The following is a 24,777-nucleotide window of genomic DNA, read 5'->3' on the forward strand; positions in this document are numbered from 1 at the left end:
CACTCCCAGGAGGCTCCGCCCCGCCGCCGCTGGCCCCGCCCCGCTGCCGCGCGGCTCTTCCTGCTTCGGCTCCGCCCCTTCCGGCTACGTCTCTTTAAGGCACTGAGGCGCGGCGGCTGGTGCTGCTGGTGAGTGGGGATGGGGTGGTTGTGGTGGGGTCTGGGTGGGGGTGTCTGGGTGTGGGGCGCTTGTAGAGATGCGGCTGCTCTATGGGAGGTGGCTGAGCTGAGGCCCGGCGCCTGTGAGATAGGGCTTTTCCCTCAGCCGTGCTGTCGGAGAGGTTGCTGAGGCTGGGCCTGGTGCGAAAGGCTGTGGAGATGTGGGGGGAAAAAAGGACTCTAAATCTGTATAAAGTTTCTCTTTTGTTTTCCTGTTCCCTATGAGAGATGCCTTGTCTAGCTGTCTGACTCCTGTCCTCTTCATAGCCCCCCCTGTGCTTTGTGGTTATTGCTTATTTTGTACCTGTTTGCCTCCCCCCAGCTTGGTCACAGTGTGGCTGGTGGTGGCTCACCCTGTTTTACAGGAAAGCCTCTCATCCTGACTCCCTTCTCCTGCCCTGTGGGCCATGCAGCTGAGTCAAGGATAGTAAAAACAACCCAAAGTGTTGCTGCTTGGAGCACTTTATCCTATGGATGTGCCTCTGCATTCCTAAACTTGTGTTTGGATGTGTTGCAGTGTCAAAGCAATTGTTAATTAATGTTGCAAAATGGACAAAATGCAGCATTCAAGAGATGTCACCTGTGTTTAACAGTATGTAACTGGGTGGGAGAGAAAATGGTCACTAGTCTTCATCAGGTTTAATATTGTTTCAAGTTGTCTAGTGCTTACGTGTCTTATTTTGTTTATGGCTCTTGCAAGGGTAGTACAGAAAAACTCTCCCTAATTAAACTAAGTAAAGAAGGCAATGGAGTGTGATTACTGCCAGGAAAGAGCTAACTCAGAAGTGATTACGCTTCCTGTAGGTCAGGCAACTCTTTGATATGTCAGTTATATTTTGAGGAGTTTATTACCTTTTGTAGACTTTTCTCAGCTTGGCTTAATAATCAGGAGCTACACAGGAGCAAATTACATGCTGACCAGAAGTGACAGGTTCCTTCCTGTTTGGATTAACTCTGATCACATACAGACCTGGGTAACAGGTGTCCAGTATAAACAGCTGCTGGAGTATGAGGTAAATTAGCAGTAATTTTTGCAGCTGCACACATCTGTCTTGTGTATGTGATAATGGGTATGATTCACAGGAACTTTTGGACCTTGTGAGATAAGGATTCATCCTCACACTGTTATGTCTATTTTTACTGCCATCCTGAAGTAACTTTCCCTGGTAACTAGGGGCATGTTCACATCCCTTCTTATACTGTACAACAAAGCTGAGATAGTGCAATATATGGAGTTCTGAGCTGTTTGTATTTACCCTGTTTTTTCCACAAAGCAACCTAATTAAGCTGTTAATCTGAAATGGAAATCCTAATTTTGGTAATGATCAGAAACTGCTTATTTCTTTGTTAAACTAGCATGTCTGCTTGCATGTTGCCAGGCACTGGATGACCATAACTAAACCATGTCTGTACCACGTGGAGCTGTCCATGCAAAATGGATAGTTGGGAAAGTCATAGGAACCAAAATGCAGAAAACGGCCAAAGTGAGAGTGACGAGGCTGGTGCTAGATCCTTACTTATTAAAGGTAAAAGCTGGTTAACACCTTATCTTGCATGGTAATTTTTGTACTGTGTGGAAGAATGTTTTACTGATTTGACTTGTAGAATTTTTGGCATGAAAGAAAATTAATTGAGCAAGAAAACTCTCAAATGACAAATTTCAAAATACCGATTTCAGGGCTGATGATCTGTAGACATATTAGGATGAATAAGAATTAATATCAGTTTCTCAGGTGTGGGCTGCACAGGGAAGTCATTCAGCTTGTGTGCTTCCTTGGGAAAAACAGCAGAGTCCACAGTTGTATTTATCTTCATGATCCAAACTGAATCTCATTTAAAGACATATAAGACTTCTCCCTAGTGCAATTTAGTTTGTTCTATGTTAACTGTATATTTACTAATTGCTTAATTTTGAAATCTAATGCCAAGGCTTTTTTTCCTTCTACAGTTCTTTAACAAACGAAAAACTTATTTTGCCCACGATCCGTTGCAGCAGTGTGTTGTTGGAGACATTGTTCTTCTGAAAGCTTTGCCTGAGCGGAGGAGCAAACATGTGAAACACGAACTGGCTGAAATTGTTTTCAAGGTTGGAAAAGTCATAGATCCAATAACAGGAAAGCCCTGTGCAGGAACCAGATTCCTTGAAAATCTGTCAGATTCAGAAAATCTGACGGAGGCAGATACTACTTATCTAAGTGAAAAACTCCAGGAACTTAAAGTTTGTTCAACAAATAGTGGGGAAAAAGTTTAACCAGAGGGCTTTTCAGCTTGTCTCTCCCAGGGATGTTTGAGGCCCTGCTGGTTTATGTTAAATGTTTCAGTGAAATCTGTAGTCAAAATAAATAGTAAATATAGTTGCTTATAAGAACGGATGTTGCAGCTTGATAGGTACCTCGACTCTAAATGAAAATACAGAGAAAGTGTGAGTTTAGTGTCAACACTTCATTTTGTTTCATGTAGCTTTGCCCTAATCCTTGACCGTTTCAAAAGCCAGTTGCTTACTTCAATGACTCTTCTGTATTGAGAAAGACAAAAATATAACTGTATAATGTTTGTTTGGTGGGAGGGTCATTATATTTGATTGTTCTGTATTTCAGACAGTCTCTTGTGTTTTGTAGGATTACTTAAGGTAATGCTATTAAACCTTTTGAAAGGAAGTGTAGAATTTTAAAACCAGCTACCTGCATGTGTCCTTATTTCCTCTTACAGTTGCTCCTGCCACATTGCGGTATCTTCTAGCTTCCAAAATCTCTAACAAAAACACAGCCACTTGCATTTATAATGGCCGTGAGAATAAAGACTTTGGGCAGCTTAGCATGGTTGACTTTGTAACCTGTCCGAAGGAAGTATTTAATATAAGAAATTATTTTTGAAGTGTGTAAATATCTCACTGGTCTTTAGGATCAGAAGCTAAATTTGGCGTATCTGAACAGAGTTCCTGTGACCTAAAATATCCTACTTTAAGAAGCTGAGCCAGCTTGCACTAGTAAGCTCTTAGTTGTGTTCTATTCCATTGCCAGTGGTGTAAATCTGCCCTTTACCTTCACTTGCAGAAAATCAGTTTTAGCTGCTTGCAAACTGTTAACACAGTCCTATTGAACTCAGCAAATTTTTTGGCCCAGGAAGGAGAAATTTTCTTCAGTGCTTCAAACCAAAAATTACTGCTGAGTACTGGTCCTCAAGTGCTGTCCTGTGATATCTTGTGTAAATTAATAATGCGAACATGGGCCCTGACTTGGAGGAAGTGTCTTAAACATATGTGCCTGTAGGTTATTCTGGTTGATGTGTTTGTTGAAGTGGTTTGGGTTTATGTAAATTACTCAGTAACTGTAGTTGCCTGATTAAGGCCCTTATTGAAGTGGAAGGAAATCTGGGCTCTGCCTCCTGCTCAGGTGGATGCAAAATGTGAAACTTTATCCCCAGCAGAGATTGAGAGAAACCAGACCCTGGCTGGAGCGTGGCCCTGAGCTCTGGAAAATGCGCTTCAGATTTACCCAAGCAGACAGTAAAGGAGTGTCACCCTCAGTATGTGGGATACGGGTGTTCTAATAACTATTAATATGCATATATTATAAGAAATATTAAAAGTTTCCTGTTCGGGTAATGAGTTGCATCTACATCTAATTGGGGAAGTAAATATTTTCCTGTATTTCCTGTAATTTTTTTTCTTGAGTAGATGTGAAAAATGTTTTTCCTCCAAGATTGATTCGTCACAGAAGGTTGTCAGTTTTTTCACTTTACAGGTAGGCTCTTAGAGGGTTGCTCACAAACCTGATATGCTGTCAGATTTAAATGTGACTAAATGTTCATGATCTGAAGTGTATAGTAACTTGTTTTTAAAAGAATGATGCCAATCATAGGTTAAACTCTTTAAAAAAGAGGACCACAATGTACTGTTGTTGAAGCACATTGTGTTATGATTTGCTCTCACAGAGTGTTGATATAAAAGTCATAAAATGGTGATGGAAATAGCATAGTGAAGTGATATAAACTTAAATGCTATGTAGAAATTCTAGGCAAGGTTTCCTAATAACTTGTTTTCTGTGTTTATTGGCTAGTTGCTTTTAGAACTGCCTTGTAACTATTAGCCTAATCATTCTTAATTTCAAGTTATTTAAGGGTTTGATGCTAGCACACACTACCAGTTTAGCCAAATTGAATTTTAATTAAATACTGCTGTAGCTGGAATGGTGCAAAGAAAACCTTTCAGATCTGTGGGGGTGAAGAATTTATTTGGGGGATAAGATGATTAATGATAATTAAAAAAAAATGCTTAGGCTTTTATTTACTGGGTTTTTTTAGGTCAGACCCCAAACCAGTGCTGGGGTCACCCCGAAAGCGGGGCGGGGGGGTGGTGTCCCGGGTTGGCGCGATCTGCGCATGCGCGGCTGCCCCCGCGGGCGGTGCGCCCCTGGCGGCCGGCGGGGGCGCTGCAACACTCCCCCTCCCGCGCCGGCCCAGGAGGGAGGCGGCCGGAGCAAGATGGCGGCGCGAGTGCTGCTGCGGCGGAGCCTGGTGGGAGCCAGCGCCGTCCCGCGCCTCCCGCCCGGCGGCGGCCTGGCCCTCAGGTGAGCCCTGAGGGGGTGAGGCGGGCGGGAGAGGGCCGCCGAGGGAGGCTGGAGACGGAGCCGACGCTGCCCGCGCCTCCCCTCGCCGCGTAGACACCCCCCCCTCCCCTTTTCTGACTGGAAATGGCGCCCCGCTCGCCGGGGCAGCTGACGGGCCGGGCCCGCGGCCCTCCCGTGGGGCGGGGAGTGCGACTTGCTCGAGGTGGCCTTCAAGGTCATGGGCCTCAAGGCCGGCCCCTTCCTCCCCAAGTCCGCCCCTGAGGGGGTGATGGCCGCGCCGAGAGCGGGGTGCCCGCTGGCCCCTGCCGCCCGTCCCGGGCTCGGGCTGCACAGACACCCCACGGCCACTCACCGCCGGGTGTCGGGCTGCGCAGCCGCCCTGCACACACGTATCCCTGGTGTTGGGGTGTATGGATGCTCCACACCGAAATACCTCTCCAGGATGTAGAGCTGTTCCACATCCCAACTCCAGCAGGCAACAGGGTGCACAGCCAGCCTTGTACCTCACGGCCTGTGCTGCTGGGGTGCGTGGCTGCACACACAACACCACCCCGTGGTGTCAGGGTGCACAACCACTCATGGTGCCAGATTGCACCATACCAAACATCCCCATCTCCCCCAGTGTCAGGCTGCATGGCTGTGCACACCAGCATCCTCCTGCCTTCACCGTGCACAGCCACACATGGACCCCTGTGTGTGCACACCCCTCACATATTCACACTTCCCTTAGGAACTGGGATGTGTGTGCACATGTGTACAACCCCAAGGGAGTCAGGGCACATGCACAGACACATCAAGTTTTGGGGTGCAGATGTTTGTATCCTCACATGTGATGTACAAAGGGTCAGACACCCCACCTGGGTGGCAGGGGCACACACACAGCTCTTTGGTACAGATGTGCACACATGTGGCTTGGATACAGGCAGCAGACACATGTGCTCTCTGGGTGTTGGAGACTGAATCGGCCAAGCTCTGATGGGTCTACACGCTTTTTTCTCCTCCCTTTCTTTGAAACAGGGAAAGCTGCTGTCTCAAGCCTCAGAATGGGCAGCAGCTCCTGTGCAAGACCAAAGGCATCGCTGCAAGCAGCCGTTTAAAACAGGAATGGGGGGAGTTGTGTAGTGATATGTTGTGTGGTTTTATGTGCATGTTTTGTTGGGTTTTTTTTTTTACTTAATAAACTTGGATGTCTGTTTAGACCACAAATCAAAAATGGTAAATTATAGACCAGTTGTTTTTCTTTCTCTTCCAGGCAGACATGGTTTTCTACAAAATTTAGATATTTGACCTGTTATCTCCCACCCAGTTTATATTTTGTTCTAAAGCAGAAGCTAAGTGGGATAGAAGTGTTTTCACCATTGTTTTTAATCTAAGCAAGCTATTCAGTGGTATGTTTTCATGTTCACAGCCCAATATTTGTAGCAAGAAAACCAAGCCCATAGGTAACACTTGTAGGTTAAGAACTTGCTAGCAAAGATGAGCAGTGCCTTGACAGATTGCATTAAAACATTAAAGAGAGTTAACGTGTGGTTGCCAGAAAATAAAAAGTTGTCAGTTGTGATGGTAATTCCATATAGTGTGTCTACATTAGTGGTATTTGAGTTTTGCAACAATTTGAATCCAATATCTGTTTTACTTGGAACAGCTATTATAATATTGTGGGGCATAACGTTAAGAAGTTAGTTAAAAATAGATCTTTAAGATGATGGATTAGTTTTGAACTAATTTGTGGCTGATACTCACAACTGCAAGCCCAAGGACATGAATTTAGTTCCTGTTCTTCCAGGGTTAATCTTGGGTACAGAATTGCCCACACATGTGAACTAGTAATTGGTTCAAGGCTTCTTGATTTGTGGGTGTCTAGAATGGCATGGGTAGTACAGGACTTCTCTAAGGGTATGCATTAAAAATAAGGCCCTGGTATCTCAGATTTGGTGCACTGTCTGTTGAACTTCAGCTGCTACCATTCTTTATTATACATAGAATATATATATTTAGATGGGTAGTTGTGATTTGTTAGTCATTGTTCGTGAGGAACTCCACAATAGCTGGGTAGAAGATTTTACATAAATGTAAAGTATTACTCATTTCATTGTATTGAAAATTAAATATACCTCCAGTTTTAGGTGCAGTTTAACATTCAAGTCATGAGACTCTCCTAATAGCAAAGGAATTTGCTTTTCAGTATTATCCCTGTAACTCCAGCTTACTCTGGCTGCTGATAAAGCTGGTTCACAAAAAACCCAACATGATTATTTGTCTCTTTTATCCTTAAAGTTTGCTGCAAGCAATAATCCTCATAGAATAGCGTTCTAAATATTAGCTTGCTAACTCCATTTAATAAAGGAGAGGAAAGGGCAGTTTACAGATCTGAGTTGCAAAAATGAGCACTCTAGGCCTGGGATTGAGTTCTGTCTCCTAAAGCCCCCTTTGCTGTCCAGTGAGCATGAGCGCTTAATTTAAGGGAGGTTTTTAAAACAACTTGGATTTATGTGGTGGGTTTAACCATCTGGGACAGCTTTTGTTCCTTGTGGCACCTGCTGTAGATGTGACAACTCAACTGCAGTCACCTGGGCCTCGTCTTCTCCAGCCGGGATCAGTTCCAGGCAGCTGCGTGCCCTTTATTCTATAACAGCACCAGTCTTATCATGGAACGCCCTTTAAATACTTGTGCTCAGGAATAGCTGCTCAGCTTTCAGCACAGCAACAAGTTGGTGTGTTTGCCTAGGGCTGGAAAAGGCACCATTTTCAGTAAATACACCAACAAGGTATTTAGCAGTTACTTCTTAACGTTGAAGGTCGTCTTTGCTGCACTTGTGCTGCTGGTTGTTACTGTTTCTCTGCTATGAAATACTTTTTCTTTCCTCCATCCTGCTTCCACAGCATAAACCAGTTCGCTGTGTTATTTTCAGACATTGGGACTAAGAGATTGATTGTTGAAAAACACTGCTAGAATGAACTGCTTTTGTGTAGTGTAGATAGGCATGTTCACAAGGATAGTTTTCTTAAAGAAAATCAACAAGAAAGCTGATGTATTTTTGGTGATTGAGGGGTCCTCTGTCAGCTGGAAAAGAGAAGAATGATTCCTTTAACACATTTTTTAAAATGAGAGGTATCAGTTGTAATGTTTTGTGTACTCTGTGGTGTAAAAGGAAGTGGTGGTATTTTGGAAGAGTACTTGCAGAAACTGCATAAAAGTTAGATTAAAAAAGACAGTGAAATTCTTCTGTTTCAAAGAATGGGAAATTGTGAATGTACAAAGAATGGGGATCTGTACCCCTGTTTAGTAGAATTTGGAACTGAAATATTTGCAGGTTGTTTGTTTCCTGTCACTTGTAATTTTTCCCATATTAGACTCTCATTATATTTTTTCACTTGAAATATGCACTACTTAGCTTTCTCCCTTTTTAGAGCTACATTTAAGCAACATAGGAACATATGGCAGTTACTTTCCGATTTACACAGTACAATTTTTTCCTTATGCACGCTGTCTTTTTGCTTTTTTTTACTCGTCTGTGTACATCAGGACAGACCCAGCCTTCTTGAGCAAAGACACTTGATTAAAAAGAAGATAAGTAGGCAGCAAAAGCAGACATCCACCCATCTCCTGCCACGTGCACAAAGAATAAAGTGGATAGTGTATGGTTAACAGTTCAGCTCTGGATCAAGTAAAATAGTTTGTGAGGAGGTAAATCTCAGTGGGGAAATGTTTATGTTGCTAGAGTGGCTCAGCAAAAAGTTTTAGTAACAGACATATGTGTAACTGTGTTATGATAGTGTTTGCATTAAACTTGATTGTGCCCTTCTCTACATTGTGGGCCTTTTTAGGACACTCTCAGTGACAGTATAATGTGCTTATTAATATGTAGGGGGCTGGGATCTTCAGCTAGCAGACCTCGTGAAGACAGTTGGTTAAAATCGCTATTTGTTCGCAAAGTCGATCCAAGGAAAGATGCTCACTCCAACCTTCTAGCCAAAAGGGAGACCAGCAGTCTGTATAAACTACAGAGTGAGTGATATTTTTTATATTTACCTTTACCGTGTCTTTATTCTTTTCCTGCATTTCTCATGTAATGTTGTTGTTTCAGTTCACAATGTAAAACCAGAATGTCTAGATGCCTACAACAAGCTTTGGTAAGTGTGCGTATTATGTTTTCATATTTTAGATATGTTGATTTGATCGCAAGCTGTTCTGAAAATTGGCTAATATCATGATTATTTAGAAGGGAGGTGGAAAAATCCTTTTACTTTCATGGTATGGTGTTAAATAGATAATAAAATTGGAGAGAGCTGGCAGATGATACTTCACTCAGTTCACCATCTGCCTTCACTCTTGGAGGTGTCATTTTCCTAAGCTGGAATTTAGGATGATACCTTTTGTGCAAACGTTGGTGACGTTTGTTGGGAGAGCTCTCCCCCTTCCCTTAGCTGTCCCCCAGTTGCTGGTCCATGCGGGTAGATCCTGGTGTGCCAGCATGTCCCATTCCAGCTGCCCTGTAGGAATGTGCTGATGGTGGTTATTGTCTGTATATAGAAAGGAAAGGAGAGATGACTGGTAAGTAAAACTACCTGCCACTGTTCAATTGAATTATAACTTCAAGGAGATTTTAAACGCCCAGGGATTGACTTTCTCATCTATATCAATCTACAGAAGTAATGTTGCCGAGATCTTAAAGAGCTCTGTAAATCCTTGGATAGGATCTTTTCATTGGGGCGATATCCTCCTAAGGGAATGGTACTGTTGTGAGTTTTCCAAAAAATGTATGAATTAGCAACATTTTAAATTTATTACTTTAAGGACAGAAATATTAGTCCTGTTCTGCCTGCATAATCACTGCTCTGGAGCCAGAACAACCACCTTTTCAAGAACCACAGAATCACAGAATGTCAGGGATTGGAAGGGACCTCAAAAGCTCATCCAGTCCAATCCCCCTGCCGGAGCAGGAACACCCAGATGAGGTTCCACAGGAAGGTGTCCAGGCGGGTTTGAATGTCTGCAGAGAAGGAGACTCCACAACCTCCCTGGGCAGCCTGGTCCAGTGTCTGTCACCCTCACTGTGAAGAAGTTTCTTCTCAAATTTAAATGGAACCTTTTGTGTTCCAGTTTGAACCCATTACCCTTTGTCCTATCATTGGTTGTCACCGAGAAGAGCCTGGCTCCATCCTCCTGACACTCACCCTTTAGATATCTGTAAACATTAATGAGGTCACCCCTCAGTCTCCTCTTCTCCAAGCTAAGGAGCCCCAGCTCCCTCAGCCTTTCCTCACACGGGAGATGCTCCACTCCCTTCAGCATCTTTGTTGCCCTGCGCTGGACTCTCTCCAGCAGTTCCCTGTCCTTCTGGAACTGAGGGCCCAGAACTGGACACAATATTCCAGGTGTGGACTCACCAGGGCAGAGTTGAGGGGCAGGAGAACCTCTCTGACCTACTGACCACCCCCCTTCTAATCCACCCCAGGATGCCATTGGCCTTCCTGGCCACAAGGACCCAGGACTGGCTCATGGTCACCCTGCTGTCCACCAGGACCCCCAGGTCCCTTTCCCCTACACTGCTTTCTAATAGGTCATTCCCCAACTTATGCTGGAACCTGGGGTTGTTCCTACCCAGATGCAAGACTCTACACTTGCCCTTGTTGTTTTTCATTAAATTTTTCCCTGCCCAGCTCTCCAGCCTGTCCAGGTCTCTGGATGGCAGCACAGCCTTCTGGTGTGTCAGCCACTCCTCCCAGCTTGGTGTCATCAGCAAACCTGCTGATAGTGCACTCTATTCCCTGGTCCAAATCATTGATGAATAGATTGAATAATATAGGCCCCAGTACTGACCCCTGAGGCACTGCACTAGATCCAGGCCTCAACTGGACTCTGCCCCATTGGCCACGACTCTCTGGCTTCTCCCCTTCAGCCAGTTCGCAATCCACCGTATGTTTAAATTTGGAAATGTAGTGAGCGTCACACGTTTCCAACAGCAGCTCTTTCTCACTGGCAGTGACCATCTTGTCAGTTAAATAAAACATTCTTAGCATAGTGATACCCTACTGCAACCATTTTTTCAAGCGTGGTGTATTTGTGAGAACACCAGCAGGGTGGGGAAGAAGTTCACAACTCCCAGTTCATGTCCTTGGCTCTGTTACTGGTTGGCTGTACAGCCATGAGTAGGTCAAATGACATCTCAGTGCCTTCATGTGTTCAGCTTTGAAATGGGGCTAGATAATGCAGAACTGTTTTCCTTACTATACAAACACAGAAATCCACCAGAATAACATTCAGTCATAAGGTATTTTTAGCTTTTTTGTTTTAAAAAAATAATTACACAGATGAGCACAATTAGCATTAATCCAGGTTGCTGTTTAAAAGCTTAATATAAACATGTCCAATTATACAAGACAGGGAACAGTTTCTCTGCATTATTTTGTGAGCTACATAAATGTCGAGTGAAAGCAGAGGCTTTTATTTTCAGGGAAAGAGACAACAGCAGAGAAAGAAACTGCTGACAGTAATCAGATGAAGTATGTATGGTTAGATTTATTCTTTCCAAACAAACCCAAATTCAAGTATTCTGGGGAAGAAAAAAAACTCTAAGAAGTAATTAAAAAAAACAAAGCCTCTCTGAACTTCCCCTGTTCCTCTCCCTAAATTCAATATGTTCAGGTTAATTCCTTACTTTATATCAAGTTAGAATAATCACAGTGGTTAAGGACCCCTTCTGGAGAATTAGGAGCAGTTCTTTTTCAAAAGGGAAAATACGGTGTTCCAAGGTAATCTCTGGCTGTTTTTTTCTATAATTTACAACAAAATACATTTTAGGGTTATTGCAATAATTTAACATTCCTGTTTAAAGTTGCCTTTCTAGAATCTAATAATGTTTTGCAAAAATGAAGCAATGGTGAAACATCCTTGGAAAATCATTCTATCATATTATTTACATTACATAGTGAGAAATCTTGAGGAATGAATTGGTGATGAGATTTGCTTAAGGTTGTCTGGAAAGTCAGTGTAAGAATGAAGAGAAAAACTCATATTTAATGACTCTCAGGCACAGACCAGCCTGTTCCTATTATTTGATATTGTGTAGAGATTCATTACCCCTGAGCCAAACCGAGTAAGAGGGGTAATTATTCAGGGAAAAATATTAAAAGGCAAAGTTCATCCTGACTGATTGATGTATTAATCAGAGTACAGTGCAATGAAAGCTGTCTTAGCCAAGTCAGCAATTGGTAAAACTTAATTTTCTAATGCTAATGTAGGTCACTTTTAAAGTTTGAAAAAAAAATGTTAGAAATACTAGAAACACTCCAACAGAAATGTTTTGTTGGAGTTGTTTTTAAGGCAGTTTCACTGTATGCTCTAATGGGTAAGTTGCCTCCAACTAAGACCACTTTCTGAAACGGCAGAAAGCAATAAGGCTGCATACTATGAAGTATGGTCATTTGATCTATCGAAAGACTTAGTTTTACTCATTCAGCTCAACAGAATTAATAGCGTTGTAATGGGTACAAAAGACTGTCCTTCCCTGTTTTTGAATATTCTACCTCCATTGATAAAGAAAAGCTTTTCTGAAAGCAAATTGCCCATGGAGTTAAGCTGCATTTTCTTTAGGTAAGCCGTTCTGATGTTTAATTTCCTAATGCTTTGGGTAACCTTTTAGGTGATAGACATAATTTATTGCATTGAAAGAATTCTACCATGCTGTGTATTTGTCATACAGTCTAAGAAATGGTAACGCTTACCTTAAATTTATGTAGTCTTGTCGCTATCCTTCCTCTGGTATAGCAGATTTTTGTATTTTGGCTTTCTCTTCTGAAAAGTAGAGCTTGTGAATTTTTATACCATAATGATAAACGCGTGGTGATTTGTTATACATATCAACTGTAGCCTCCCTGAGGAAATGCAACACAGTGTCTGTATTCCTTGTTTTCAAGTCAAGAGGTGCTGCCAAAGATTCATGAAGAAAAACACTACCCATGTGCACTGGTGGGGACTTGGAACACGTGGTACGGAGAGCAAGATCAGGCTGGTAGGAGATAGAAGTACAACAGAATGTAAAACCATACAAGTGAACCGTGTGCTTGGCAGGTTTCTTCTGTTTAAATCATCTCTGTTGACAGTAAACCTTTAGCAATGTATACAGAGAGGGTGTGTGTGCATCAATTATCAGTAGCCTTATTAACATTTACAGTGCTTGCTTTTTGTCTTGTTGAGTTTTACAGTGAAGCATTAATTCCTAAAACTTGTCCGGTTGTTAATACACTTTCATGTTTTCCAAGTGGTATATTAACAGTTTGGGGAAATGCTTGTAAAATTTGTTCCTGTGATATTTTGCAGGCACAGATCACATTCCTGAATATTTAGGGTGAAAGCAAAGGCTTCAAACAAACAAACAAACCAACAGATTTATCTTGCATTGGCCAGCATAAAAGCTATACTCAGACTTTCATACTTCATTTGCTGTATGATAATGAAATGAAAATCATTTGTGCCATCTGAAAAAATGATTGCATTGTAAACTCAACAACAAGCTAGGCCTTTACTGGAGGAAAGTGAAAATGTTTCTGTTCATGTATGGATACAGCCTGACTATGCAGACTGAACATATATGGGAACTTGAAATTACTGAAGAGCTGCTCCAGAGGTAACTACAAGGAGTCTGGTGTAGAGAGAGAACATGAAAAATTTCCTAGGCTCTGGGCATTGAAGGAATGGGAGGCCATGACTGCAGAGTGGTGTGATGATATTTGTTATGTAGCTCCATTTTTAGAGCTTTACTAGCAGCAATGTCATTGCCTTGTTACAGAAAAATACACTCATGTCCACAGTAATTTTTCCTGCATTCGCAGCGTATTGCAATATTTACACTGAACAAAAGCAAAGAAATAACAGTAGATAAACCAAACAACATCTGAGAAACAATTCTAGAAGTTGAAGGGCAATTGGGGAATGAAGACAATTGAAATGAGAATATCTTGGACAAGTCTCATTCGTTGCTTTTGCAACACATTAACACAGACCATATTTGTAATTGCATCCATAGCCTGCCTGGAAAATGTTATTGCAACAGTCCTAGCAGTGCCATAAAGCAGATTATGGGGTTTTGGCTTGTTCAGTGCTTGTGCCTGGGTTGTGTTAATATTAGCTGAATTTATCAAATTTGCCCTGGGGATAAGACAGCAGAAGCAGGTGCACTGGATGAATTTGTTATCATAGTGAAGGGCCTTACATTAGTGTCCAGTCCGCTCTCCTGTAAAAGGCACAGGGCTGCTTTAGAGGAGAGAAAATAGCTTTTGTGACTCTTTGAGGTGAAATATTGTTGCCCTTTTTTCATGTCCTACAGAAAGTGTGTTGCTCTTTGTGCTTGAGTAATTTACTGAACTAAAAAGTCTGCCACTCTGCTCTTAGATTAAATTCGTATAAAACACATTTTTGGAGTTAAATCATCCAGTTGAATTGAATCTCAGTTTCAACTAGTCATGTAAAGTCATCACATCATACTAGCATGGCAACAAACGTCTTTTCATAAATCTCCATTATCCTCAGAGCAGATTGCAAATTTCCAAAAGAGTCCTTTTCAGAAAGCAGATAATTCCATTATTCTTAAAATGTTCAAATGTCTAGTGCTTTCTTTAAAGAAAATCTATTTTTAAACCTGCTACCTGACTTCTGTTTTTGTATAATTCTCTGGTATGAAGAGCATTTGATACTGTGATACTCCATAAGATTTAGCATTAGTCTGTGACATCCCTGAAAAACCTTCCTTTTTTTCTGTTTCAGTTCATCTGTGGAGATATGAAGGAGGCTATCCAGCTCTTAATGAGGTCATGAGTAAACTCCGTCAAAATAAGGTAAAATGCATTGATTTTGTTAGATTTGGTTATTTTACTTGCAAGAGAACAAAGAATAGAGAGAAAAACTGCATATTTGGATACTCATGTTTACTTCAATATCTCGTCACTTCCTGTACAAACTTAGAAACATGCTCAAGGTAGCATTAAAAAAAATCTAAGCCACCGTACGTTATACTGCTTTTTGTTGTTGAAACAAAATACACAGTTTGACAGTGATCATGTTGTTTTTTAGGAATTCACAGAGTTTCGCAAAGAAAGAGGTAACATGCTTCTCTCACGCAAGAACCAGTTATTGTTGGAGTTCAGTTTCTGGAATGAACCTGTTCCCAGAGAAGGGCCTAATATTTATGAACTGAGATCCTATCAGCTTAGAGTAAGTTTAATTTTTTCTTCTTATGTTCAAATTTTTTTTTTCTTTAAATCTTCCAAGCATGTTTATACAACGTAGGTGGAAAACAGGCCTGATCTTTAAAATGTGATTCTTATCAGAGCTGATGTCTGAGTCATTGTTGCTCTCAAAGTGTGGGGTCCAAAATGAAGGCAGGTTCCAACAAGGTGCTAATATGTGTAGGGCCGGTTTTCATTTGAAGGAAACTTCAGGTAAATGATTTAGAAGTAATACAGTAAGTAAACAGAGTAATTACAGATGATTATAATAGGTGTAAAGCTTGAAGGAAGCAATTTTGTTAATAAACAGTGTTTTCCCTGTTGTAAATGTTGTCCAAATATTCTGACTTTCTTTAAGCTACGTTTCTAACAGTCTGTTTTGTTTTTGTAGCCTGGAACCATGATTGAGTGGGGAAATTACTGGTAAGTGTTGCTTTAGCACTTTTGTTCTTCTGTTGGAGAGATGTATGTTTAAAGAAGTGGAGGTTGCAGAACGGTACCAAAGCAGTTCAGTCACCCAGTGAATGGCCTGCTTCTGTACTTCTGCAAATTGTAAGATAGTTATTGACCCTTCATTTGTACTTGGAGGGAAAAAAAGAGGAAATCTGTGTACAAACAACATCACAGGCTCTGTGGTTTGGCTTTCCTTCACTTAACCCTTTTAGTTTGATTGTAATGTAGAAGAAACAATTTCAGCAGCCCTTGCAAGAGCAGCTGACGTGGAGTGGGTGTTACCGCAGGGAGGGCAATCACACCCTCGTCCGTGGTCTTGAAAAAGCCTTTGGGAGGGCAGGGACACGTCGCTGCCCACCAGGTGCTGGAAGGGGTAATCAGCTTGTGATGTGGGTGAGTAGCACCCACGCTGTGCTGCAGCAGCGGGTGTGGTAACTTGTGCACTAGGGTGTAGAGGTTGTCACCTTTAGCTAGTTAGACTCTCTCACCTGTTGCCACTGTCTCACACTGTTGCCAACCATGGTCTCGACCAGAAAGAGAGCTTGTTGGAAGAAGACCGTAGCAACTCAGACAGACTGTCTGCCCCGAACCGTGGCTACTCAGGTTTCTGACTGCAGGGAGTGCCAAAGCTGCTGCCGGGTGAGGATGGCCAGCATCCCACCTGTGTGAGGTGTGAGCAGGTGCAAGATCTGCTCGGAATGGTTGCAAAGCTGAAGGAGGAAATTGAGATGCTGAGGACCATCAGGGAGTGTGAAAAGGAAATCAACTGGTGGAGTAGCTCCCTGGCATGCCACTCAGAGAGGCTCCAGGGGGATACCCCCCAAAAGGTGATGAACCCCTTGCCCTGTCAGGCAGAGGGAGAAGACCTGAGACAGTACCTGCCCTGTCACTGTCGGGCAGAGGTAGGGGACAGAAAAGATGACGAGGATTGGAAGCTAGTTCCAGTTTGGGGCCGTGGACAGCCCCCCTCCCTACCTGCTTAGCTTCCCCAGGTACCCCTCCATAATAGGTTTGAGGCCCTGGATCTTGAAGAGGATGTAGGTGAGGATGTGGTGCAAGGCCCACCTACGAGGTCACATAGAAAGAGGCAGTTGACCCCACTCCTCAAGACTGCCTCAAATAAGAAAGAAAGAAGGATAATTGTAGTAGGCAGTTCCCTTCTGAGAGGGATGGAGAGTCCAGTCTGCAGAGTTAACCCTCATCACAGGGAAGTGTGCAATCTACCTGGAGCCCAGATCAGGGACATCACCAGGACGCTCCTCAACCTGGTGCACCCAACGGACTACTACCCACTGCTGATCTTCCAAACAGGTGGGGAGGAAGCTGCATCCCGCAGTCTGAGGGGAATGAAAAAATATTTCAGTTCACCCAGGGAGGTTGTGGAGTCTCCTACTCTGCAGACATTCAAAACCCACCAGGATGCCTTCCTGTGTAACCTCATCTGGGTGTTCCTGCTCTGGCTTCTTGAAAACCTATTGAGCAGCACCTTTGTGTTTTAATACATAGGTTAAAAGTATTAGAGACGGCCTTCTCTTGAGTATATGCTTCTGATTTTATCTTATTTAAAACCAGTGCATATTTCTTTCAGTTTACCTTCACTAAGTCCATGCAGCTCTAACAGTTGACAGTTAAATAATTTGGAGTATTTTCAATTATTGCAACAAAGGCGAGGACTTGGCTTGTTAGATGTTGTGTTGTCATCAATATAACAAATTTAATTACAGCAATTTGAATATTGTCAATTGAATTTAGATTTTTTTTTTTTTAAATAGGCATATCTGTAGTGGTAGCCAATCTGTTTTAGAAAGTGCAACAGATTTATAGTTAAAAGATATATTGACTTTATTTACATAACTAATCACAAAGTGTTGCATGGGACAGCTGCATAGCAAAGGTCCACCTGGTTAAGAAAGATGGATTCCACTACTACATAATCTATGAGTGTGACAAAGACGATATGACTGCAACTCAGTTATTTCGTTTTAGAAGAACCGGCTGTAAAAATGTGCTGCCACTCTGCACTGTTCCAGCATTTATTGTTATACCGGATCTAATGTTGAAGACAAAAAGTTATTAGTGCACAGTCTGGTGAAGCTGTAAGGCTCTATTTTTAACTCATTCTAAGAAGATATATAGGTATATCTTAATTAGTGCTTAAAATCAGTGTATTGTGGATTTTTTCCCCATTTTTAATTACTGAAGTGTACTGCAAATGCTGTTTAACATTTGTGCTTCCTTTCAACTCTGCTTTCCTTTCAATTATCACTTCTTACCCCGATCTGCTGGTTTTAAAGGCTGCTTTGCTCTTCTGTAGGGCTCGTGCAATTCGTTTCCGACAGGATAACAATGAAGCAGTTGGAGGATTTTTCTCACAAATTGGACAGCTGTATATGGTTCATCACCTTTGGGGTAAATTTGTTTGTACTCTCTGCTTTTTCCTCACTGACCCAGCCCCTAACAGACTTTTGACTTTGCCCAGGAGACAAGGCTTTTGCACAAGACAAAGGAATGTCTTAAAAGACTGGTTTTGTTTTATTATCAACAGTGTTGATTTCCTTCATTTTTTGTGTAGGTAGCTTTATTTCTCAAACAAGCAAGCAAGCATCTGTGAACATTTCATGTTTCGTTCTGTTTCTATGTACAGTGTCTAATGGCCCTTTCTTATTAGGGACTGCTTGTTTGCTTTCAATAGCAGAAACATGACAAACCCTGTCCTGCCATCTCTTTTCTCCATCCCCATTCATGCTGAAGTCAGGTTTTTACGGTTTAGTTTCAAGCATCACATATACCTCACCTACAAAAGGGAAAGTCAAGCATTTATTTACGTCACTACATTGTGGTGTTTTGGCTTTCTCTGTGTGTTAGTCTCCACAAATGCTTAGCTACTTTCCACATGTTAGAGTTATTTCAGCTTGAAGGAACTGATTGTCTAATATTTATTTTAGAAAATGTGCAGTATTATCTTCATATCTCGACAATTCAGAATATTCCAGCATTAGAATCTGGAGCTTTACTCCATTGCATTATCTTTCTTACCTGTGTCTAAGACATTCTCTCTCTTCCCCAGTTCCTTCTGTTTGCGTTGGTTTGGGAGCTTTTCCTTTTTGTGGAGAAGAACTTCAGACTTCTTTACTTCCCAGTGTTTGCAGCCTCCTAATTATGTCCTAGAATACTTTTAAGGGAGCTACTCGTGTGTAGAAGGACAAGGAGTTACTTCTAAGCTTTGTGCTTGTTTTCCCTCACCAGCTTACAAAGATCTCCAAACCAGAGAAGATATAAGGAATGCTGCGTGGAATAAACCTGGCTGGGATGAGCTTGTCTATTACACAGGTAACCTATTAACTTCTGTGGAATGCTGGAGGCAGACTTTTGTGGCTGCCATCATTTTTTGTCTTTAATACATTATACGATGTTAAAAAGCTTTGCGTCTCTGGTGTGTGCATGTCTGTGTGTCAGTTCCTCTACTGTACGGGAAAGGAGGGGCATTTCACTAAGCCCTAAAGTGAACTTTGTAATTGATTATACAAACTTGGGGAAGTTGCCTAATTGCTGAAAAATTGCTACGTTAATAGTAAATTCTTATACAAGCATCTCTCCTGTAAAAGAACAGATTTCTGTAAATGCTTATGTCCAAAAATTTAGGGAGCCAATAGTGAAATTTATCTTTGTATTAAATGATTGCAACTAATACTTCATGAAATATAGGAGCCTTGTTAAACGCATTCCTTTGAACAGGGAATTTAGACTTTGGAACTAGAAGGCAGGAGATCTTTGAGATCAAAGACAGTTTTCATTACAAAACTCACAGAAGTATGCTAAGCACGTCAGATTTTGGTTCCATAGGGTACATTTCAAAGGAAGTATACCAGAAAAACTTAAGATAATTTTGATTATGGTGAAAAGGAATAGAAATATTTGTCTTCAAAGGAGCAGACAGATTATATTAAAAAAAATCCCTTGTTCTCAAAACTGCTATGCTTTGGTTACAGGAATGTTGATGGTTACTGATGACTTGGCATGCACTATTTAGGAGAGTAATATGAAGACAATGATAGCTGTTCAAACTGAGTGTGCAGAACTGCTCATGATCTGTTAGTGAAATTAAACTCTGTCCCAATTTTTTTTTCAGTGCCCCTTATTCAGGAAATGGAGTCCAGAATCATGATACCATTGAAGATTTCTCCGCTTCAGTAAAGTCACCGATTTACTTGTGCCTACATAGATAAAGTGACAAGTATTTGTCTTAATTTATGGTATACATTGTATATCATAGTCTGAAATATAAAAGTACTGTATTGAGCTTATAAAAGAGACCTCTTTTCTTCAGAATCTAATGACCCTTTACTCTTATAATTGTGCCAGGAAAAAAAAAACAACAAAACAACAAAAGAAACAGAAAACAGGACTGTAATTAAAATGTTGGTTAACTGAAAACAAGTACAAAGATGACATAAGTTCCTGTCTGAGACAGCTCCTCAGGTGAAGTATGGCATACAGTATTTAATAGATTCTATATAGACAGTGCCCAGTGTTCAGTAACAGCAGCAGAATGGAGTGTTACGGTTGCCGTGGCCTTTGTGTAGCATTATAATGACTGCAGATTTTAAAAACACACGTGGGAGTTCTGAAATCAGAAGCTCTGAAGCCCTCAGGCAGCTCTAAAATACACCGAGCTGTTCTAGCAGGTCTGAAGTCAGTAAGTAGCTCTGAATTTATTATACAAACAGGCAGTCATTCACTGGGGATAATACTGTTTGCCAGGTGATAATGTATGGACAGAGAATAGGGCATTCTGTTTGGCAAGGACTCTGAAGCCTGTTGAAACTAATCATGCGTTTGTATAGATATCTACACCTGAAATTAATTTTGTGAAGTTCTTTACAGACTTTGTTTGAAGTATGACCCATGGTTCTCAAAGAGATGCTGACAAGATGTGATCCTCTGAACGTTGTTCAGGGATTCAAGTTCAGTTAAATACACTTATCTCTCTAAATAACTCAGAAGTCTAGGAAAAGGGGTTTAATTTAATAAGCAGTCATGACTTCAGACATACGCTTGGTCGGGTGTTTCACTAACTGTACAGTAGGTACTTACAAGTTGATGTGTGAAACTGCCGCATGTTGAGTCAATAGGATTGGCATAAAGCGGTGTATGTACCATTATGTCTGGTTCTATTTTTAGTTTCACTTTTAGACTAGAATATATCAACACTTTTGGTGTCTTCAGTGATGTGAACATCCTGTCAGTGAAAATAATATTCTCTCTTTAAAGTGGCTGCAAGAATAAGTGTAACATACAGAATGTACAAATCAGTTACTGAATGTCCAGTTTGTACATTTTAATGAGTTTTCAGGAAGAACATACCAGTCAATAAAATCCTAATTTTCACATTTTACTGACACATTTTACTTGCTCCATCCTCTTGACACTCACCCTTTAGATATCTGTAAACATTAATGAGATCACCCCTCAGTCTCCTCCAAGCTAAAGAGCCCCAGCTCCCTCAGCCTTTCCTCACACGGGAGATGCTCCACTCCCTTAATCATCTTTGTTGCTTTGCACTGAACTCTCTCGAGCAGTTCCCTGTCCTTCTGGAACTGAGGGCCCACAACTGGACACAATATTCCAGATGTGGTCTCACCAGGGCACAGTAGAGGGGAAAGAGAACCTCTCTGACCTACTGACCACCCCCCTTCTAATCCACCCCAGGTACCTTTGGCCTTCCTGGCCACAAGGGCCCAGTGCTGGCTCATGGTCATCCTGCTGTCCACCAGGACCCCCAGGTCCCTTTCCCCTACGCTGCTCTCTCATAGATCATTCCCCAACTTATACAGGAACCTGGGGTTGTTCCTACCCAGATTCAAGACTGTACACTTGCCCTTGTTATATTTCATTCAATTTTTCCCTGCCCAACTCTCCAGCCTGCCCAAGTCTCTGGATGGCAGCACAGCCTTCTGGTGTGTCAGCCACTCCTCCCAGCTTGGTGTCATCAGCAAACTTGCTGATAGTGCACTCTATTCCCTGGTCCAAATCATTGATGAATATATTGAATAATACTGGCCCCAGTACTGACCCCTGAGGCACTGCACTAGATCCAGGCCTCAACTGGACTCCGCCCCATTGACCGCGACTCTGTGGCTTCTTCCCTTCAGCCAGTTCGCAGTCCATTGTTCATTTGAACAAAGTATTTGATCTGATTATTGTCTGTTTTCATGTTTTCCTCCTGTTGTCAACTGATTATGGGATTTCATTGAGTAAAATTCTGTACTATGTTAGCTTGACGTTCTCAGCTTGGCATACTCAGTGGGCCAAGTACATCATTTCAGCTGTTCCTTCTTGTAAATCAGTGTCAGCTTCCAGTCCTTTTTTTTTCTCCCAGTATCCTCCTGTGTTTAGTGTTTCTAGAGAATTCTCCTTGTAACTTACCCCTCATAACAAGGAATTTTGGTCAGAGACAAAACACTTTTGGACTTAGAGGATTTTGTGGATTTTGATGCAATCGGCGTTTCTTACCTTCAGACAGGAGCACTAGGAATTAAACTCACTCAGGCAGAGCTCTTGTTGTTCAAGGACCGTGAAGTTTTGCGTAAATAAGAAATCTAAGGAATAACTGGATGTCCTGCAGGGTGACATCGTACAGCATAAGTCTCTTCAGATGTGAATTCCCAGTGGTGGTGTTCAATGTGTTGTGAATGTGCCTCCTGTCATTCTGAGCTTCAAACTCATGCTCGTGACTGTCATAAGAGAGAGATTAGTTCCTGTTACTTTAGTTACAGATGACTATGTAAACTCACCAAATGTAACACAGTAGATAAATAAGTAATGCCAATCTTCTCTTGCTTCCCTTCACCTGAACCCTTTCTGAAGTTGGTTTTCCCCTGTTGACAACACTGTTGTGATTTTTCCCCTCTTAATTTCATGGCCGTGTCTGCCTTCTTCCTTTGGCTGGCAATACCTCAGCATTATGTAGAGCAGGATTTGTAGAGTTCAAACTGGAGTCAACTTTTCAGTGGTTGAAAAGTGGGGCACAGTGCCTGGAAGGGTCTCTGGTATTATAATTATCTGTTCTTGTTCCACTGTAACGAAGATACAATTAAACACCAAGTTAAGTTGTCCTGTAGTCTTCCTAGAAATGACTGTGAACTGTTCTTTTAAGAAGCCCTCTCATGCAAATTGAATATAACTTAATTCTGCCTCACTGAATAATGACATTAAAAGAAATGGGCTGCTGCCCATGCTCTTAGTCAGGAGACTCACCTGAAGACCAGATACGACTTCCCTGACACGTGCTACTCTCCAGGCTTTGCGCTACTGTGATGGGATACGTTCAGGTAAATGGGTAACTAGGTTGTAACATTGAAAATTCCCTTGTGCTGCTTTATCCCCTCCTATTTTTTTCCAGTATTTTGCAGACAAAAGAGCTCAGCCGCTCGCGAAGCTCAGGAATCCTTTTGGTACCTCCTGAACTAGAGGTCAGGCTTGATATTTGCCCAGTGGAAGGAGGGGTGGTATTTTTTTTTCCCCAAACCAGTCAGACCTAAAGTGCTCTTCTGAAATCACTGGCACGAGACCATGTTTCCATAGCACTCGGACTGGCAGAAGATACCATCATGAATGTTAACATCTCTGTGGCCCAGAGCCTCTTCTGACTGTGGTGTTAGGGAAATTCCAGATACTTAAGCATGGCACAGTTTGTAGAATCGGGACCTGCAGCTGCAGCTGATTTGCTGGATGTTAGATTTTTTTAAGTGGCTTTTTAATTTCAAAAGAAATGCTTCCCTTCTGCATCATAACTATCGAATCGCAGAGGAACACACTGAATGAGAGCAGCAAGAGTTTATAGTTGTTCTACTCTTGCAGTCTCGCCTAAACAAAAGCATGATTGTACATGAGCTGCCCGTGGAGCTGGCTGAGATTATTCCCAGGAAGAATTTAAAAGAGGTTGTGTTTAATACTCCCAGAAGAGTTCTGGTGAGCAGCCTGCCAACTATTGTCTGTCTCGGCTTTTGTCAAGTTTTTAAACTCTGTATATAGATATTCAGTATAGCTGTTCATTTGTCTGCCTTTCTCTAAAAAACCATCAGACCTTTGTTTCTGGATTTGTTTTAACCCATTTACTCTGTAGTACTTAAATGCTGTTGTAATTTCAAGCAATTATTACCTCAGGGGTTTTTTTGCCAAAAACATTAGATGACATCACTGAGAGCTGCCATCCATCACTTTGGGGCTTTATTAATGGCTCTTTCCCCTATATCATTTCTGATAATATCACAGAACGGACAGAACCAGGATTTGTTTCAATTGTTGGTGATGCTTAAACAATTGGACAGGAGCTCGCTCTCTGCACTTTGATTTAATCCTCTTAAATTAAGAAAATCTAATGCAAGCTGTGTAAACCTGTAGTGATTATCTTGTGGAGACTGTGAGATTTTGGAAGGTAGAAACGTCACTTGTTTCTCTTCCTATCTATGAAATATGTGGCAGAGTGGAGGAGAATTAGCACACTCTGTGTAAGGACTTTCTTGGATCAGACACTGCAGCCACAAAGGACAAATCCTTAAAAAACTGGGATTTGTTACCTGAAGCTCTGAGTAGTACTTACTTAGAACAGGTCAGACTTATTTCAAGCACAGTTTAAGAGTGGTTGATCCACACTTGAGGCAGAGATTAGATAAGTTTCAGAGTATTTTCTTAATCAGTAGACAATTTTTTTAAAGGTTGATGAATTAGCTTCCATCCAGTTATAGGTTGATGGGTGGGATTGTTAAATAAATAAAACAGTTAAGTAAACAGTGTGACCATTTTACAAAATCACCCTTTTGGAGTTTAGTTTGAAGTATTTTATTGAGGTATGGGAACCACTAGATCACTTGCCTTAAAATGTGCCTCTCAGGTTCTCGTATAGCCATATTTTAATGAAATCAGAGATATGTAGTAATACTTCCTTACTTATCTGTTTATTTCTGAGATTCTTTGGAATGGAAAGGACTTATCATACTGTTTACCATTTAGACTATATTATTTTTATTTATTGCTATTGATTAGACAAACTTCTCATTTGTGGCCCTCTCATCCTTTTGCCACCCAAAATAAGTAGAGGTATTAGCTTCCATGATTCTGAAACAATAGATACGCAATATTGACCAGGGGCCAACCCATTAACTTGCTGATAAATTCCTGCCTTGGGTCTTCACTCGTAGGTCAATAATCAACTGACCTTTTCCACCTTGAAATGACAAGATTTTTTTTTTTTAAAACATCTTTTCCCATTACAAAATGTTTGAGTAAAATGGTGCCATTTGCAACCCGAGCTTCAGGCCAGAGATGAAGGTACTCACCACCCAGAATAATTTAAAAACCCAGAACACAAC

The 24,777-nt window shown here is 41.6% G+C and overlaps 2 protein-coding genes and 1 long non-coding RNA gene across 5 annotated transcripts; 2 read left to right on the forward strand and 1 right to left on the reverse strand.

Moving 5' to 3' along the window:
• Positions 1–62: 62 nt before the first annotated feature.
• On the forward strand, positions 63–2,831 carry MRPS17 (mitochondrial ribosomal protein S17). The gene is made up of 3 exons (XM_065852994.2): positions 63–128; positions 1,538–1,684; positions 2,107–2,831. The coding sequence occupies exons 2-3, from the start codon at positions 1,562–1,564 to the stop codon at positions 2,407–2,409; spliced, it is 426 nt and encodes a 141-aa protein (XP_065709066.1). The 5' UTR covers positions 63–128; positions 1,538–1,561; the 3' UTR covers positions 2,410–2,831.
• Positions 2,832–4,586: 1,755 nt separating this feature from the next.
• NIPSNAP2 (nipsnap homolog 2) lies at positions 4,587–20,801 on the forward strand. 2 transcript variants are annotated; one of them, XM_065852989.2, is made up of 10 exons: positions 4,587–4,726; positions 8,596–8,735; positions 8,815–8,860; positions 12,647–12,741; positions 14,493–14,563; positions 14,799–14,939; positions 15,345–15,376; positions 17,721–17,815; positions 18,653–18,736; positions 19,536–20,801. In XM_065852989.2, the coding sequence occupies exons 1-10, from the start codon at positions 4,641–4,643 to the stop codon at positions 19,598–19,600; spliced, it is 855 nt and encodes a 284-aa protein (XP_065709061.1). In that variant the 5' UTR covers positions 4,587–4,640; the 3' UTR covers positions 19,601–20,801. The 2 variants fall into 2 exon arrangements, with proteins under 2 accessions (XP_065709061.1, XP_071673126.1); XM_071817025.1 differs by lacking the exons at positions 8,815–8,860; positions 12,647–12,741.
• Positions 6,074–18,713, reverse strand: LOC139829458 (uncharacterized). Of its 2 annotated transcripts, none has more exons than XR_011741925.1 (4): positions 18,443–18,713; positions 12,455–12,738; positions 9,101–9,250; positions 6,074–7,790 (listed from the first exon to the last, which is right to left on the reverse strand). It is a non-coding gene; the product is annotated as an uncharacterized lncRNA (long non-coding RNA). The 2 variants fall into 2 exon arrangements; XR_011741926.1 differs by having other exon boundaries at positions 12,455–12,524; positions 18,443–18,703.
• Positions 20,802–24,777: the final 3,976 nt, after the last annotated feature.

Source organism: Patagioenas fasciata, chromosome 19 (genome assembly GCF_037038585.1).
Source record: "Patagioenas fasciata isolate bPatFas1 chromosome 19, bPatFas1.hap1, whole genome shotgun sequence".
NCBI classification, from domain to species: Eukaryota; Metazoa; Chordata; class Aves; order Columbiformes; family Columbidae; genus Patagioenas; species Patagioenas fasciata.

Coding starts and splice junctions, on each gene's coding strand:
- NIPSNAP2 (XM_065852989.2), top strand. CDS start 4,641: ATGGCGGCGCGAGTGCTGCTGCGGCGGAGCCTGGTGGGAGCCAGCGCC. Junction 14,940..15,344: donor TGAGATCCTATCAGCTTAGA/GTAAGTTTAATT, acceptor TTGTTTTTGTAG/CCTGGAACCATGATTGAGTG. Junction 17,816..18,652: donor TATGGTTCATCACCTTTGGG/GTAAATTTGTTT, acceptor TTCCCTCACCAG/CTTACAAAGATCTCCAAACC.
- MRPS17 (XM_065852994.2), top strand. CDS start 1,562: ATGTCTGTACCACGTGGAGCTGTCCATGCAAAATGGATAGTTGGGAAA. Junction 1,685..2,106: donor TAGATCCTTACTTATTAAAG/GTAAAAGCTGGT, acceptor TTCCTTCTACAG/TTCTTTAACAAACGAAAAAC.